We start from the raw sequence: 12,141 nt of genomic DNA, 5'->3' as shown, positions 1-12,141 counted from the left end.
AGGATTTTTTGTAATCGAATTATTCGAGGAATCATTTCAGCCCTATTATAAAAGGTATAAATTAAATACTCTTTTGCTCATATAATAAAGTTAATAAGTGATTGTTAAATAATCAGAAAAACAGAGACAAAAGGCAAGTTAAAGTTTAAGATAAGATAAAGCTTAGGTGTGATTGGCAAAGAACATGCAAGGAAAAAATAATGCGCACCCATGACACTGCGACACCCCCAAAAAAGGTAAATAAGATCATAAAAAGACTTTAAGAAATCTGTTAAGTTAAAAGCCTGATTAAAAATAGGCATCTTGAGTCTCTTTTAAAAAAACATCACAATTGTAGAGAATCTTTGACCTTTGATCTCTGACAAGTGAAGAACAGATTATAAGGCTAGGCACTCATTTTAATATGGTCATGATGATCATCAGATACCTGATAGTCTTTGATCAGCTCCTCTCCACTCTCTCCAAGATACTCAACTAAGCAACGGATGATAATGTCCCTTCTGCCATCGACATGATGCTATTAAACACAAAAAGAACATGTATTGCAGAGAATACATAACATATGTAACATACATACATAACAGCACATACAGATGTAAACCGAAAGTTACCCATGGGGAATGTAAGCCTGCAACTGCATTCTAACGTTGTGAACTGTGCAATTTAACATGAATTTAACAATGTGTGTTGAGACAAGAGTCAATGTCTAGTGCATGTCATAATCTGTGGGTCCAGAAACTCTGTCTCTGCCCAGTGAGGGAAGTTTTCTGCCTCATCACTGGACCTCCAAATGAATTTTTCGCAACATAATAGTACCTCCTATCACAAAATAATCCAGGCAAGGACAGGAATTCCCACACACACACAAGAGTAATATTTTGGGAAATGATTTTTTTATACAATGAGGTTCTGAAGGATTCCATGATAAAGCGTCAATTGGCAATTTTGCTGCCGTCTGTCAATTTTAAGGAATGTGATGATATCTCACATACGAGTTGTTGTAAACAAAATTGTATTTTTTTTTTTTTTTTTTTTTTTTTTCTCTTTTTTAATATTGTTTGTTTTTTTAAAAAAAAAGGTTGTATTTTTTTTTTAATTTTTTGGAAAAAAAAAAAAAATTTTAAAAGATGAATAATGAGTTCTAATAATTATTGCTGCATGGTACCTGGACTGAACTGGATTTACCTGATTTTCACAGAACAGAGAAGGCCATCTCTCCAAGAGGTCTTGGATTGTGGGGCAATCCTTGACAACCTCTGTTCTTCTCATAGCGAAAGATTTCTCCATTTTCTCATTAATTGCCCTATCATTGTTCTTCTGCTTTATTTCCTTCAGCAAATCTAGTCTCTCCTTCTCTAAGGTTTCCTCAGTCTCACCAAATGGCAGTGGTGGCAGATAGTTGACTTCAGCTTTTTTTGGCCTTTTAGTGAACTCTCTTCACTGGAGCATCGTCTCTTCAATGTGTTCACCTCGAGCTCTGGAATGGGTAATTGGCGACCTCTTAACTTTGCCCTGTAGTTGCCCATTTTATACTTTATCCTCTGTTGCCAACCATATAGGCCTAATATTAAAAGACCCTGGCTCTTTGAGGCATGGGTATTTTTCTACCAAGGCTTCAGCAACAGCTAAAATCTGAACACCAGTTGGATATGCTGTGAAGCCAAATATAGTCTCTGCGAGCTTCTCAAGAATGCTACTAGTTACTCGTGGGTTGTTCAAAAGTGTGCCATCATTTTCATAAGCTTGCTTTCCTGCTTCCAGTGCAAGGTCTACATCATAAGAAAAGACTGGTATTTCAAACTTAAATGGCCATGGCTTAGACCTGTAGGATGGTCCACTGTCATCTGGGGAAGAAAGCAGGATTGTGTCACATCCAGATGAAGAGGAGCTTGCTTCTGTAGATAGTGGAACTGGAGATTTGACTTCTGACATGTCCACAGGAGTGAGACTCAAGATCACTGGTTCAGTTTTTACTACTTTGAGGTTAGCTTTATCTTGTACTTCCTCAATCGAAGTCAAAGTGAAGTACTGACCGTCAAAATCCATGTCCTGGTACATAACAGCGAATGGTCCTGTAATATCAAATGTCTCTCGAAGAACATCAGTGAGGTCCTGAAGTGTGCTTGGGATGCCTGCAGGTAAAAGTAGTTTGCGGACATCATCCTCCCCAAAAATGATCCGCAGTTTCGCTGAGGGTGCCATATCAATAGGAAGAAGCTGCAACAACAGAGAAGAGAAGTACACAGATATTTATTCACAAGCTTCTCTCCACATACTAAAAGGATAGGCAAATGTGGTGCTTCAAAGTTGTCGGGCGTCTTCCTGCAAGGGTGTATGGAGCCAAAGGATAAAAATCTTTAAGTTCTCTTTGCACACTCCTTGTGTTCTCCAGCTCATAACTCCTCAGGTGTTCATTGTACCATGTATTTTGTTGTCTCACAAAAAAAAGCAGTTTGTTACAAATCACCATTATCTGCAACACTTCAGAAAAGTCAGGCAGTCCTGCAGTGGAACCACAACACAACAACATTCCCACTGCATAGTTGGTGCCTAAACTGCACACATTATTGGCAACATGCACAGACGTAACAGCAGGGAATCTGCATTTCACCACGTCTTTTAGATCATCCTTAAGCACATCTAAAGAGACCTCTGTTGTTTTTGTGACGGCAAGTGATGGTTTGACAGCATGTGATTGATGGTATGCAACCGTGAGCTGGTGCTTATTTGCAAGGGACAGCAAGATATTCCTGAAACAACCAGTGTGTCTGACCACCTTCTCGAAAAAGCTGTGTTTGGCCTCGAATCTCATTGTCCAGAGGACAGCTAGGGGGCCAAATTCCCGAATGAGCTGAGGATAGTGCTCAAGGAAATGGTGCTTGGGAATGAGCTTATGTTGGGGCAAAACATCAAGGAATCTGCTTCGGTGTTCTGAAATGATGCTGTCAAGATAGCAAATGCTTTCTTCTGTATGGACTGGAGACATGACAAGATCCACAATGTCTTTCTTATAATCAGGCAAAAGACGTAATAAGCACCAATTTTCATGTGCATTGCCCCCCACTGATTTTCGAGTCGAAAAGTTAGCAGGAATGAGATGAGGGCGATTTGTTTTATCACTCCACTTGTATGGGAAATTGCAAATGGCATCATTCAGTTCCATGAGAGAAAAATACTTTTTCTTGATCAAGTTATCAAATGCCAAAGCCAGTTCCACTGGAACAATGCCCTCCAGCAGATCATGCAAAACATCTGGAGGGTAACCAGATGTCACATGAAAATGTTCAAGTTTTTCTGACAATGCACACAGTTTTTTTTACACCATAACAAGGTGTGTGATCTGGACTATACACAGCTGTCTGTACATGCAGTGTATGCTGATCTTTGGTTCTTTGATGAAAAGACCCAGATCTCACTTCATCGGACTGAAACTTGGATCGCTCCCCAACACAAAACCGGCAGACATATGAACCTGTAAAGCTTTCGACAAATCCTGCCACAGAGTGCGCCCCCAAATTATCTGCCACCACACTGACCACAGTCCCTTTAATGGCTTTCCCTAACGCTGGAACAAAAAGACCATCTTTCTCCAAACTTTGGATATCTGTTAACAGTGGCTCTAAAACTCGCTGGAATCCAAACTGTTTGGTGTCTTCAGCCTTACACAGAATTGCAAGGTAGATTGATGTCAATGTGGAACGTAACTGCACTGGAATATTTCCCAACACTCAATAGACAGCTGTGACTTTGTGCTTTTTTCGAGAGGTCCCAAGAGGATTACATACCTCAAAGTCATCAATGTACAGGATGAGACTCACTCTGTTCTCCTCTACAGAGAAAAACTCATTTTTTTTATAGTGAGATCCATCACGAAATGTCTGGTACTTAAAGTCATTTTCAGATTTGTTTTCACCTTCAAATGTGTTTTCTTGAAAAGACTTACTTAGGACCTGCACCAAGGAGGGCAATATTGGGACATACTGGAAGGTTTTGCCCTCTTTTTTTATCAAGTATGTGTTCTTCTGATTCAACAACTGAAAAATGCTTCTTCATGAATTCTCTTCTCTTGTATGAAGTTGTGAAAGGTCCACCTGTCCCCAAGGCAGTACTTATAGGGTGTGTCTCACAAATATTTTTCACCAAATCTGAGATAATGGCTGGATCCAGATCACAATTATGGCTTTTCAAGGTGGACACCACCACATCTCTTAAAAGTGGACCAGATGCAGAAGTGGATATAAACTGAAGCTTATCTACTATTTCATCAATGCATTTGTTTGGGACATTGAACATGCTTTCCAACTTTAAAAAGAGATGGCCAAACTTCTCCTTTATATCTTGAGACAACTCCTGTGGTTCCCCATCCCAAAGCTCTAAGCTCTCTTCCACACAAGTCTCATCCTGAGCAAACATGGGTTCATAAGGTTGGCTTTTTAATACTTCAGTTTTAAAATCCTCAAGGGTGTGTGACTGGTGTTTTCTGTGTCTATGTGTAGCAAAGGTGGAATAAATATTTGTACTGAAGTTGCAGTTTTTGAAGACACATGCAACTGCTTCAAACTTCCTTAAGTGGCTGCCAAGATGCTCAAAATACTGCTTCTCTGAATCAAAAAAAACAGAGCAGCAAAGTAGACAAGTAAATGAAAGAGGTCCACTTTGTGTGACCATCTCCACATGGTGTAGAGACAAATGGGTCTGAAGGGCATTCAGTGTGAAGACAAGGGACTGACTGGCTGCGACCACCATTTCCATGCTTTAGTCTGTAGTGTTTTAACAATCCCAACCTCTTTTCTTACTCAAAGCTACATATCTTACACATCCATCTCATGTTGTGGCACCTGAAACCTACAAATTCAACATGTCAAAATTAAACCAAACTGCCACACATAAAGAAATTATGTGACAAGTTAAACCTAATCATTACTAATCTGATCTTACCTTGTGTCAGCCGTGGAGTCCAAATTAGCAGTCAGAAGGTCCTATATTCTGTAAAAAAAAAAAAAGGTCATCTATATGCTTTTCACCTAATTTATACTAACTATACTAAGGATGCACATTGGTATTTTTTTTTTTTATTTACATATATTACAAATTATCTGTACATTATTTTGTAATATTACCTGTATGGCCAGGTGTCTTGTTTTCGTAGTTGCTATTGTGCATACAAAGGCTGATGCTCTTCATGCTCTTAAAGACTGTTGTGACTTCCTGTTCAAGACTGAAAGGAAAACAAATATGACTAGAAGCAGTGATTCATTTTACATAGTGCTATGCTGACAAACATAAAGTTATACTTTCTATATAATAAGTACATAATTAATAACATAACCTGCTGGTTAGATGGGGTAACTGCTGGTGTACGTGATGTGACATTGTTACACTACAGTTTACAAAGGGAAAGTTATTGAAAGTAGTGCATAATAAATTTAACAAGAATAAGCGAAAACAGTTCTCCAAATTGATCGTATAGACAGAAGAAATCAATAGATATGCAACATTATGTTTCTGACTTTGCTTTAATGATGCAATTTGCAGACGGTCCCTGAACACCTGACTCACAGCCGGCTACGCACAGACCAATGCATTCCTCCAGCACAGTTTATCCCCGCCAGAGTCAGGCGATTCTGTACCCATACGGTGTACGGCTGACCCGCGCGCACTCTCCGCGGACGTTTGAGGTTTCATAGTCCAGCGTACACTGAGCGTACCGTGTCAGCTCGGTTTTAAAAGAGGTCGATGTGAAGACTTGAGTGAGACCGCGAGTATGCACATCGTTATTATTATTATTATTATTGTTTTTCAAAATACATCTCATGGCAGCAGTGCGAAAACTTTTGTGACCGCAATTATTTCAAACTAGACCGTGGTCGTTTTGTGTTCACAAATACACATATACAATCATAAATTAAATCAAGTCTATTGTATCCGTATCAACAATTGAAATGTTCAAAGGACTTCAACAGTGATTTGTAACGGAGGCGTGGAGCTAAAAGGGTGGGGGAGGGGAGACAACAGTACTTGCAGCACAACTTTTCCTTTTTCTGTAAAACGCTATCATATTACAATGAAATTCACTAGTTCCAGTCAGCAACATCTTTACCACATTCAGCTTTGATAAAAACTCGACCTCATGTAATGTGGCCTTTCCAAGCGAAAAGGACCTGTGCCAGCAAAGTTAGTTAGCTAGCAGGAAAATACACTACTTGCTAGCGCCGCCGCTGCTTTCAGTGTGGAGAAACTGACTTAAGTAGGTGAGCCAACAGGAACGTACAAAGTTTGTTTCGCTTAAAACTTACCTTCATGGTTCCATATTCACGTTCTTCCCAGTCTCAGTCAACAAAGTGCGCCAACCTAGTTGAAATGTTGACCATGGCCGTAGAGTACGTGTCTGACGAAAGACCGCTCAAATGGGGGAGGGGCTTTGACGTCATGCTCCGAATGCAGAGAAGGTTGCCAGATTCACTGATGTCACTCAATTACATTTTACTTGGAAATATCAACTAATTAAGTCAATGAACTGGTTTAGTGAATATTACTTGAATCGAAGGATTCAATTTACATACAAAACTGAGGACACATAATTACAAACAATCACCAAGTAATGCACTAAATGGAAAAACTGGTATTTTAAAGTAAAAGCATTGAATTCGTATTTCTTTGTAGAATTTATATAGATAATTGAAATAATAATTACAGGGCCAAAACATTTTTTTTCAATGTTTTCATGGCTGCAAATTAAATTTGCTGCCGCTAGGGCGTGTCTAGATTTCTAGGCTAAACACTTATGCCATATTACGGTATTACGATATCCAAAATCTAAGACGATATCTAGTCTCATATCAGGATATCGATATAAAATCAATATATTGCCCAGCTCTATGTAGTACCTATCAGACCCTTCCTTTCCATACATTTTAAGACCTTATCACCACTTCGAGTTCTAACCGGTTCCATCAGCGAAACACTTTAACTTAGATTTACTATACATTTATTGTAAAATAGCACAACTAAACAGTCTTTGTCTCTATCAATGCATCATAATTCAGACACACACTCACACACTAGAGTGCGGATACCCGACCCGAGCCCGACGGGACCAGACGGTACCTGATGGGCCGGGCCAGGTTTGGACAGATATTTATAAATGATGTTCGGGCTTGGTCACATCAGCACGATAAGGAATTTGTTGTAAAATGGTGCTGCGGCTCCTTTAAGAGGTGTGTCTGTCTGTCTGTGTGTGGAAAGTGGGCAGAAGAGAGAGAAAGGAAGCAGACGTGTAGATGCAACCAGCGCAGAGTTGGTGGAATAAGTTTAAGTTTTGTACACAGTGTGTGCACTGTCCGAAATAAACCCCAGACTGAAAGCCAAGTTCATTTGGACAAATAACCATATTGAAATCAAGCTACAAAATGTTATACCTGGGGAAATTGTCTTTAAGACCTTTTTATTCCCTTTTTTTGGCCTTAATTGTGGCTGAATTGATTTATCAACTTTTAATACTTTTTAAAAACTATGGTGTTATATTAGGGCTTTGACTCCGAACTTCGTTATTCGAATATCATTCGAATATTAAAAAGAATAATGAAATTCGAACGAATATTAGCCAGCCCTTAATATTCGAACCTGTTATGGCCATTATTTTTTGTAAATGCGTTTGCTTGTAAACGTTGTTTTCAGTTCAAATTCCGAGGCTTTTTCACGCATTTCAAAATGTAACTACACGTCGCGGCGACGCACGTCTCTCGGCCGTGGGTCGGTAGCGGTGCATTCCCCCCTAATTCTCAAAGAAAGCAGATTTGCCCAGGGCCAGGCCAGCTCAGCGGCCTTTTTTTTTTTCCGTCGGCGCGCGCTGTCTCTCCTACCTACACCGGGTGCGGCACCCTGTCTCTTCTCCCTTTCTACCTGCCTGCGTGCTGCTGCACATGAGGAGAGAGCACAGAGGGGCGGGCTGCTCCTCAGTCACACAACAGAAGAGAAAGGTGACTGTTTCGGCGGCCACAGGAGAGAAATACATGGCGTGCTCACTGGACAATACTGACGACCCTTTTTTATTTTACAGAAAGTTGCTGTCTTTTCTACAGAAAGTAGCCAGATTTGTCGCTAGTTGCTTTTGTGAAAAAAAGTCGCTAAATTGGCAACACCGCCCACACACACCGGCTCCACGCACACACCAGCACACGAGTATAAACATCAGACCACTTACGTAGGCTACGGTGAAAGCTCCGAACTTCCTGTCGAAAGCATACTGTTTGTGTTTAATCCAGGGTCTGACTTAATTTTTTTTTTAAACTGAAGGCATTTAATGGACAAAATATTATTAATAAATATTCGAATATATTCGAATATTAATATACAAACGAACTTCGAATATAATTTTTGGGCAAAAGTCAAAGCCCTATGTTATATATGTGCTTCATTCCTGAGCGAGTAATTGTATGGTTTGAGCACAGAGAGCTATATTTTGCAAGCACATTACATTTTAAAGAGATTTTATACACTTGCAAAAAATAATTTTGTTTGAGCAAACAATAACCTATTCTGTGCTCAATAAATGTATTTGCATGTTTGCTATTATGTATATTAATGTGAAATAATAACCCCTCTCACACAGTTTAGTCATGCCCTCTCAAAAACTTTGTGCAAGCAGATGCTGCTGTGCTTCGGTCATGTCCCCCTCTCTCTCAGCCTTTGCACTCTGTGCGCGCTCAACTCTGACACACTTGCTCAAATTTTCACAGCATTACAAGTGTGCCACAAAACCAACCAATCAGAGAATTAAAGGTCAATTCTGATTGGCTGTTCGTCTCCAATTAGATCGCTAGTAGGGGGAAACACAAATCTACGGGGGAACAGTCTTTGACGCAACACTTACTGGTCAGCATACTGGTACAGCATATACTGACTACAGTGGAGCTGTTCGACTAAAGTTACTGGTTTAAAACACATTTCGATCAGTATTTTGTATCATTGATTTATATCACAGAAATGTGTAAATATTTTTGTGTTTTATAATGTTTTGTTTGACTTAACTGCTTAATTTGCTTGACTAACGTTAGTTTGACTCATCCTTCACAAGCAATCTAACGTTAGCACAGCAGGAGAGCACAACATACGGTCTATGCAGCCGACATGTCATCTAAACAGTTCCTTGCAGCGCTGTGGAGATAGGTCTCACAATGTGAACAGCAATACCTACATGTCACACTATAGCCACATGTAAGAATTTGTAATACTTTGGTTACATAGTTATCGTGTTTTATTAACCTTTATTCTGTTTATATTAGCTTGCAAAGGAGTTATCCCTTGCTAATGAAATGTATCTCAAAAAGCAGAAACGTTCGCTAAATACTGCCAAGATATGGTTTCACTGGAGACCAGAGAGGTGTTGTAAAACTCTGTGTTGTTGTCATGCGTTTACACTGTGCATGGTAATGCTAGTATATCCTTATTTTTTTTTTTTAATATATTTAAAATGGCAATAACGTTAGTTAGCTAATGCTTTTTGACATAAATTAGCTAACTTTAGTGTTAGCAAAGGATAGCTAGGCTACTTCGCAAGCTAATAATATATAGCCTAGACAAACAGAATTAAGGTTAATAAAACACGATAACTATGGAACCAGTACTACAAACTTCTTACATGTGGCTGTATTGTGACATTTTAGGTGTGTTCGGATGACATGTGGGATGCATAGACTGTATCCATGCTGGGCTAACGTTAGATTGCTTGTGAAGGGTGACGTTAGTCACACAAGACTATATGTTAGTGCAATAGTGTATTGGAAGTCTCTAGGTGTTGAGCTTTGTGTTAAATCACTTTATTCCACACAATAATGTCCTAGTGTCATGGTGATTGTCATGTTATTCGAAGGTGGTTTAATTGCTGTAGGATAGTACTGAAGGACCAGGTGTAAAATACACGGGCCGCCGCTGGTGCCAACAGATGATTTTGTGCATTTGTATACGATATGTGCCACATTAAATTAAGTTGTTGACTTGCTAGTTTGTGATCATGAGTAATGTAATCACAACAAATGCACGTGTACAGCTGTCTATATTTATGACAGCGGTGTATAAGTGAATATCTAGGGGCGTCAAATACCAAAAAGAAATCTTTTTACAGAATGTTACTTTAAAAACAAAGCATATTAATGTAGTGAATCTAATAAAAAGATAATTCAAATCAAAGAACTTCAAGCAAGGAATAGGAACATGAATGGAGTGCAAGGAAAGGTTGATGAACAAATTGAATGTCAGGTCTTTATATTGTTCCATGTCTAAGGTGCCAAGTATGTTGACGGTGGTATAGGGGCGAAGAAAGCGATGGGGCAGATTGGAGGTGGTGAGGTTCGAATTGCGGTATCAGTATGGACTACCCAAGGGTTCAATATTAAATAAATAAATTAGAAATGCACCGAAATGAAAATTCTTGGCCGAAAACCGAAAAAGAGGAAACAAAGACCGAAAACCGAGACACCGAAAGAAATTATGCCAATTATTAGTACCATTGCATTTATGGCTATGACTGTGTACTAACTTTACTAAAATCAAGGCATTGCAATTGTATAAATTAATACAATCTATACATATAGTATATAGTAGCCTAAGAACAGAATAGCTTACCTATTGTTGTTATTATTATTATTTGAGGCACTTTCTTGCAGGATTTCACTGAACATATCAGACAACGAGGGTGCGTGCCCCTCATCTGGTGCAGAGAGACAAGCCTTTTTTTCTGCGCTCTGATCTCCTCCTGCACTGGGCGCTGCTCCGTGCGCGCTCCGTCTCCGTCTCCACGCGGGTTCTCCGCATCCATCGCGGCCTGGATCATTTCCGGGCGCCCGCGCCCTTTATTTCCGCATCCAAGTAATGGATAACGCGGATCAAGTACAGTCGCGATGAAGTGCAGAGGATCCGAATAGATCTCACTGAAACGTGTGCTGACAGACTCTAAGAGCGTACTTTTCATCTTTTCACTCCGTGGTCCGTCTCAACCTCTTTGCTTAGGAGACGCTTTGCATGTGGAACGGATTGGGTACTGACACGTGCAGGTCGCGGTTTCCGTTTGCGTCATCACAACATTTCGGCCGTATTGTTTCGGTGATAAAAGTATTTCGGCCGAAAACCGAAAATGCCCTTTTGGGCCATTTTCAGCCGAAAATGTTCGGTGGCTGAATATTCGGTGCATCCCTAAAATAAATAAATAAATAAGACATGATTAAATAAATCATCCTACAACAGAATAATGCAATATTACAATGGAATTGTGAAACTATTCAATAAATATTCGAAACAAAAAAAAAAATTACTAACTCCAACCACATCTAGCTTTGCTTATTGAGTTTCACACAGCCAAATAATTTATAAGTGGTCATCACCCATGGTATGTTTGTTTTTTGTGCTATCCAAGTGAGTCCTCACAGTGTTTGTGTTGTTTCAGGTTTCAGTTTATAGTTCCGAAGAGGTGGCAGAAGGACAGACCAGTATGTATCCACTTGGCAGGAACTGGAGACCATGTAAGGCTCTCAACATTTTAACTTAAACATAACTTGAACCTTAAAGTGTACAAATTCCGGGCGCCTGGATAGCTCAGTTGGTGGAGCGGGCGCTCATATATAGAGGTTTACTCCTCGATGCAGCGGGCCCGGGTTCGGCTCCGACCTGCGGCCCTTTGCTGCATGTCATTCCCCCTCTCTCTCATCTTTCATGTCTTCAGCTGTCCTGTCAAGTAGAGGCCTAAAAATGTTCTTTAAAAAAAAAAAAAGTGTACAAATACCGGCAAGCAGAAAATGATAGATACGATTCGGCCAATAGTGATGCAGTTAATGTCCTGATATTGGCCTTGTTTCTCTTGTTGAGGTTCTTCCCCATTATCACAGGTTGTTTTAATAGAATAATCATTTAATATTAAAATGTAATATTTCACTTTGAAATAACACTAAAGCTTTTTTGTAACCACACTGAGAAAATAAAGTGTAACAACCAGCATGTGTTTACCAAGTGACCCTCTTCCTTGTTAGCTATGGGAAACCATTCAGAGCCACATCAGCCTGAATCATGATTTCAACCTTGTAGCAGTAGAATCCTGGACAGATTATTGTGATATTAACTTGATCCACTTTCTCTGTACTTTCTGACTCT

The 12,141-nt window shown here is 39.6% G+C and overlaps 1 protein-coding gene across 6 annotated transcripts in view; it reads left to right on the top strand.

Annotated features, from left to right (window-relative positions):
* abhd18 (abhydrolase domain containing 18) overlaps positions 1 to 12,141 on the top strand; it is a 100,587-nt gene that overhangs the window by 14,416 nt on the left and 74,030 nt on the right. For all 6 annotated transcript variants that reach the window (XR_005640546.1, XM_039814321.1, XM_039814320.1 and 3 more), the window contains one exon: positions 11,441 to 11,516. Coding sequence is in view for 5 of the 6 variants with exons in the window: in XM_039814321.1 (XP_039670255.1) it covers positions 11,441 to 11,516 (76 nt within the window). In the remaining variant the exon portion in view is untranslated. The remainder of the gene's footprint in view (positions 1 to 11,440; positions 11,517 to 12,141) is intronic.

Source organism: Perca fluviatilis, chromosome 10 (genome assembly GCF_010015445.1).
Source record: "Perca fluviatilis chromosome 10, GENO_Pfluv_1.0, whole genome shotgun sequence".
In the NCBI taxonomy this organism is placed as follows: domain Eukaryota; kingdom Metazoa; phylum Chordata; class Actinopteri; order Perciformes; family Percidae; genus Perca; species Perca fluviatilis.
The sequence above is the reverse complement of the archived record's forward strand: the minus strand, read 5'-3'. Positions and strand labels throughout refer to the sequence as shown.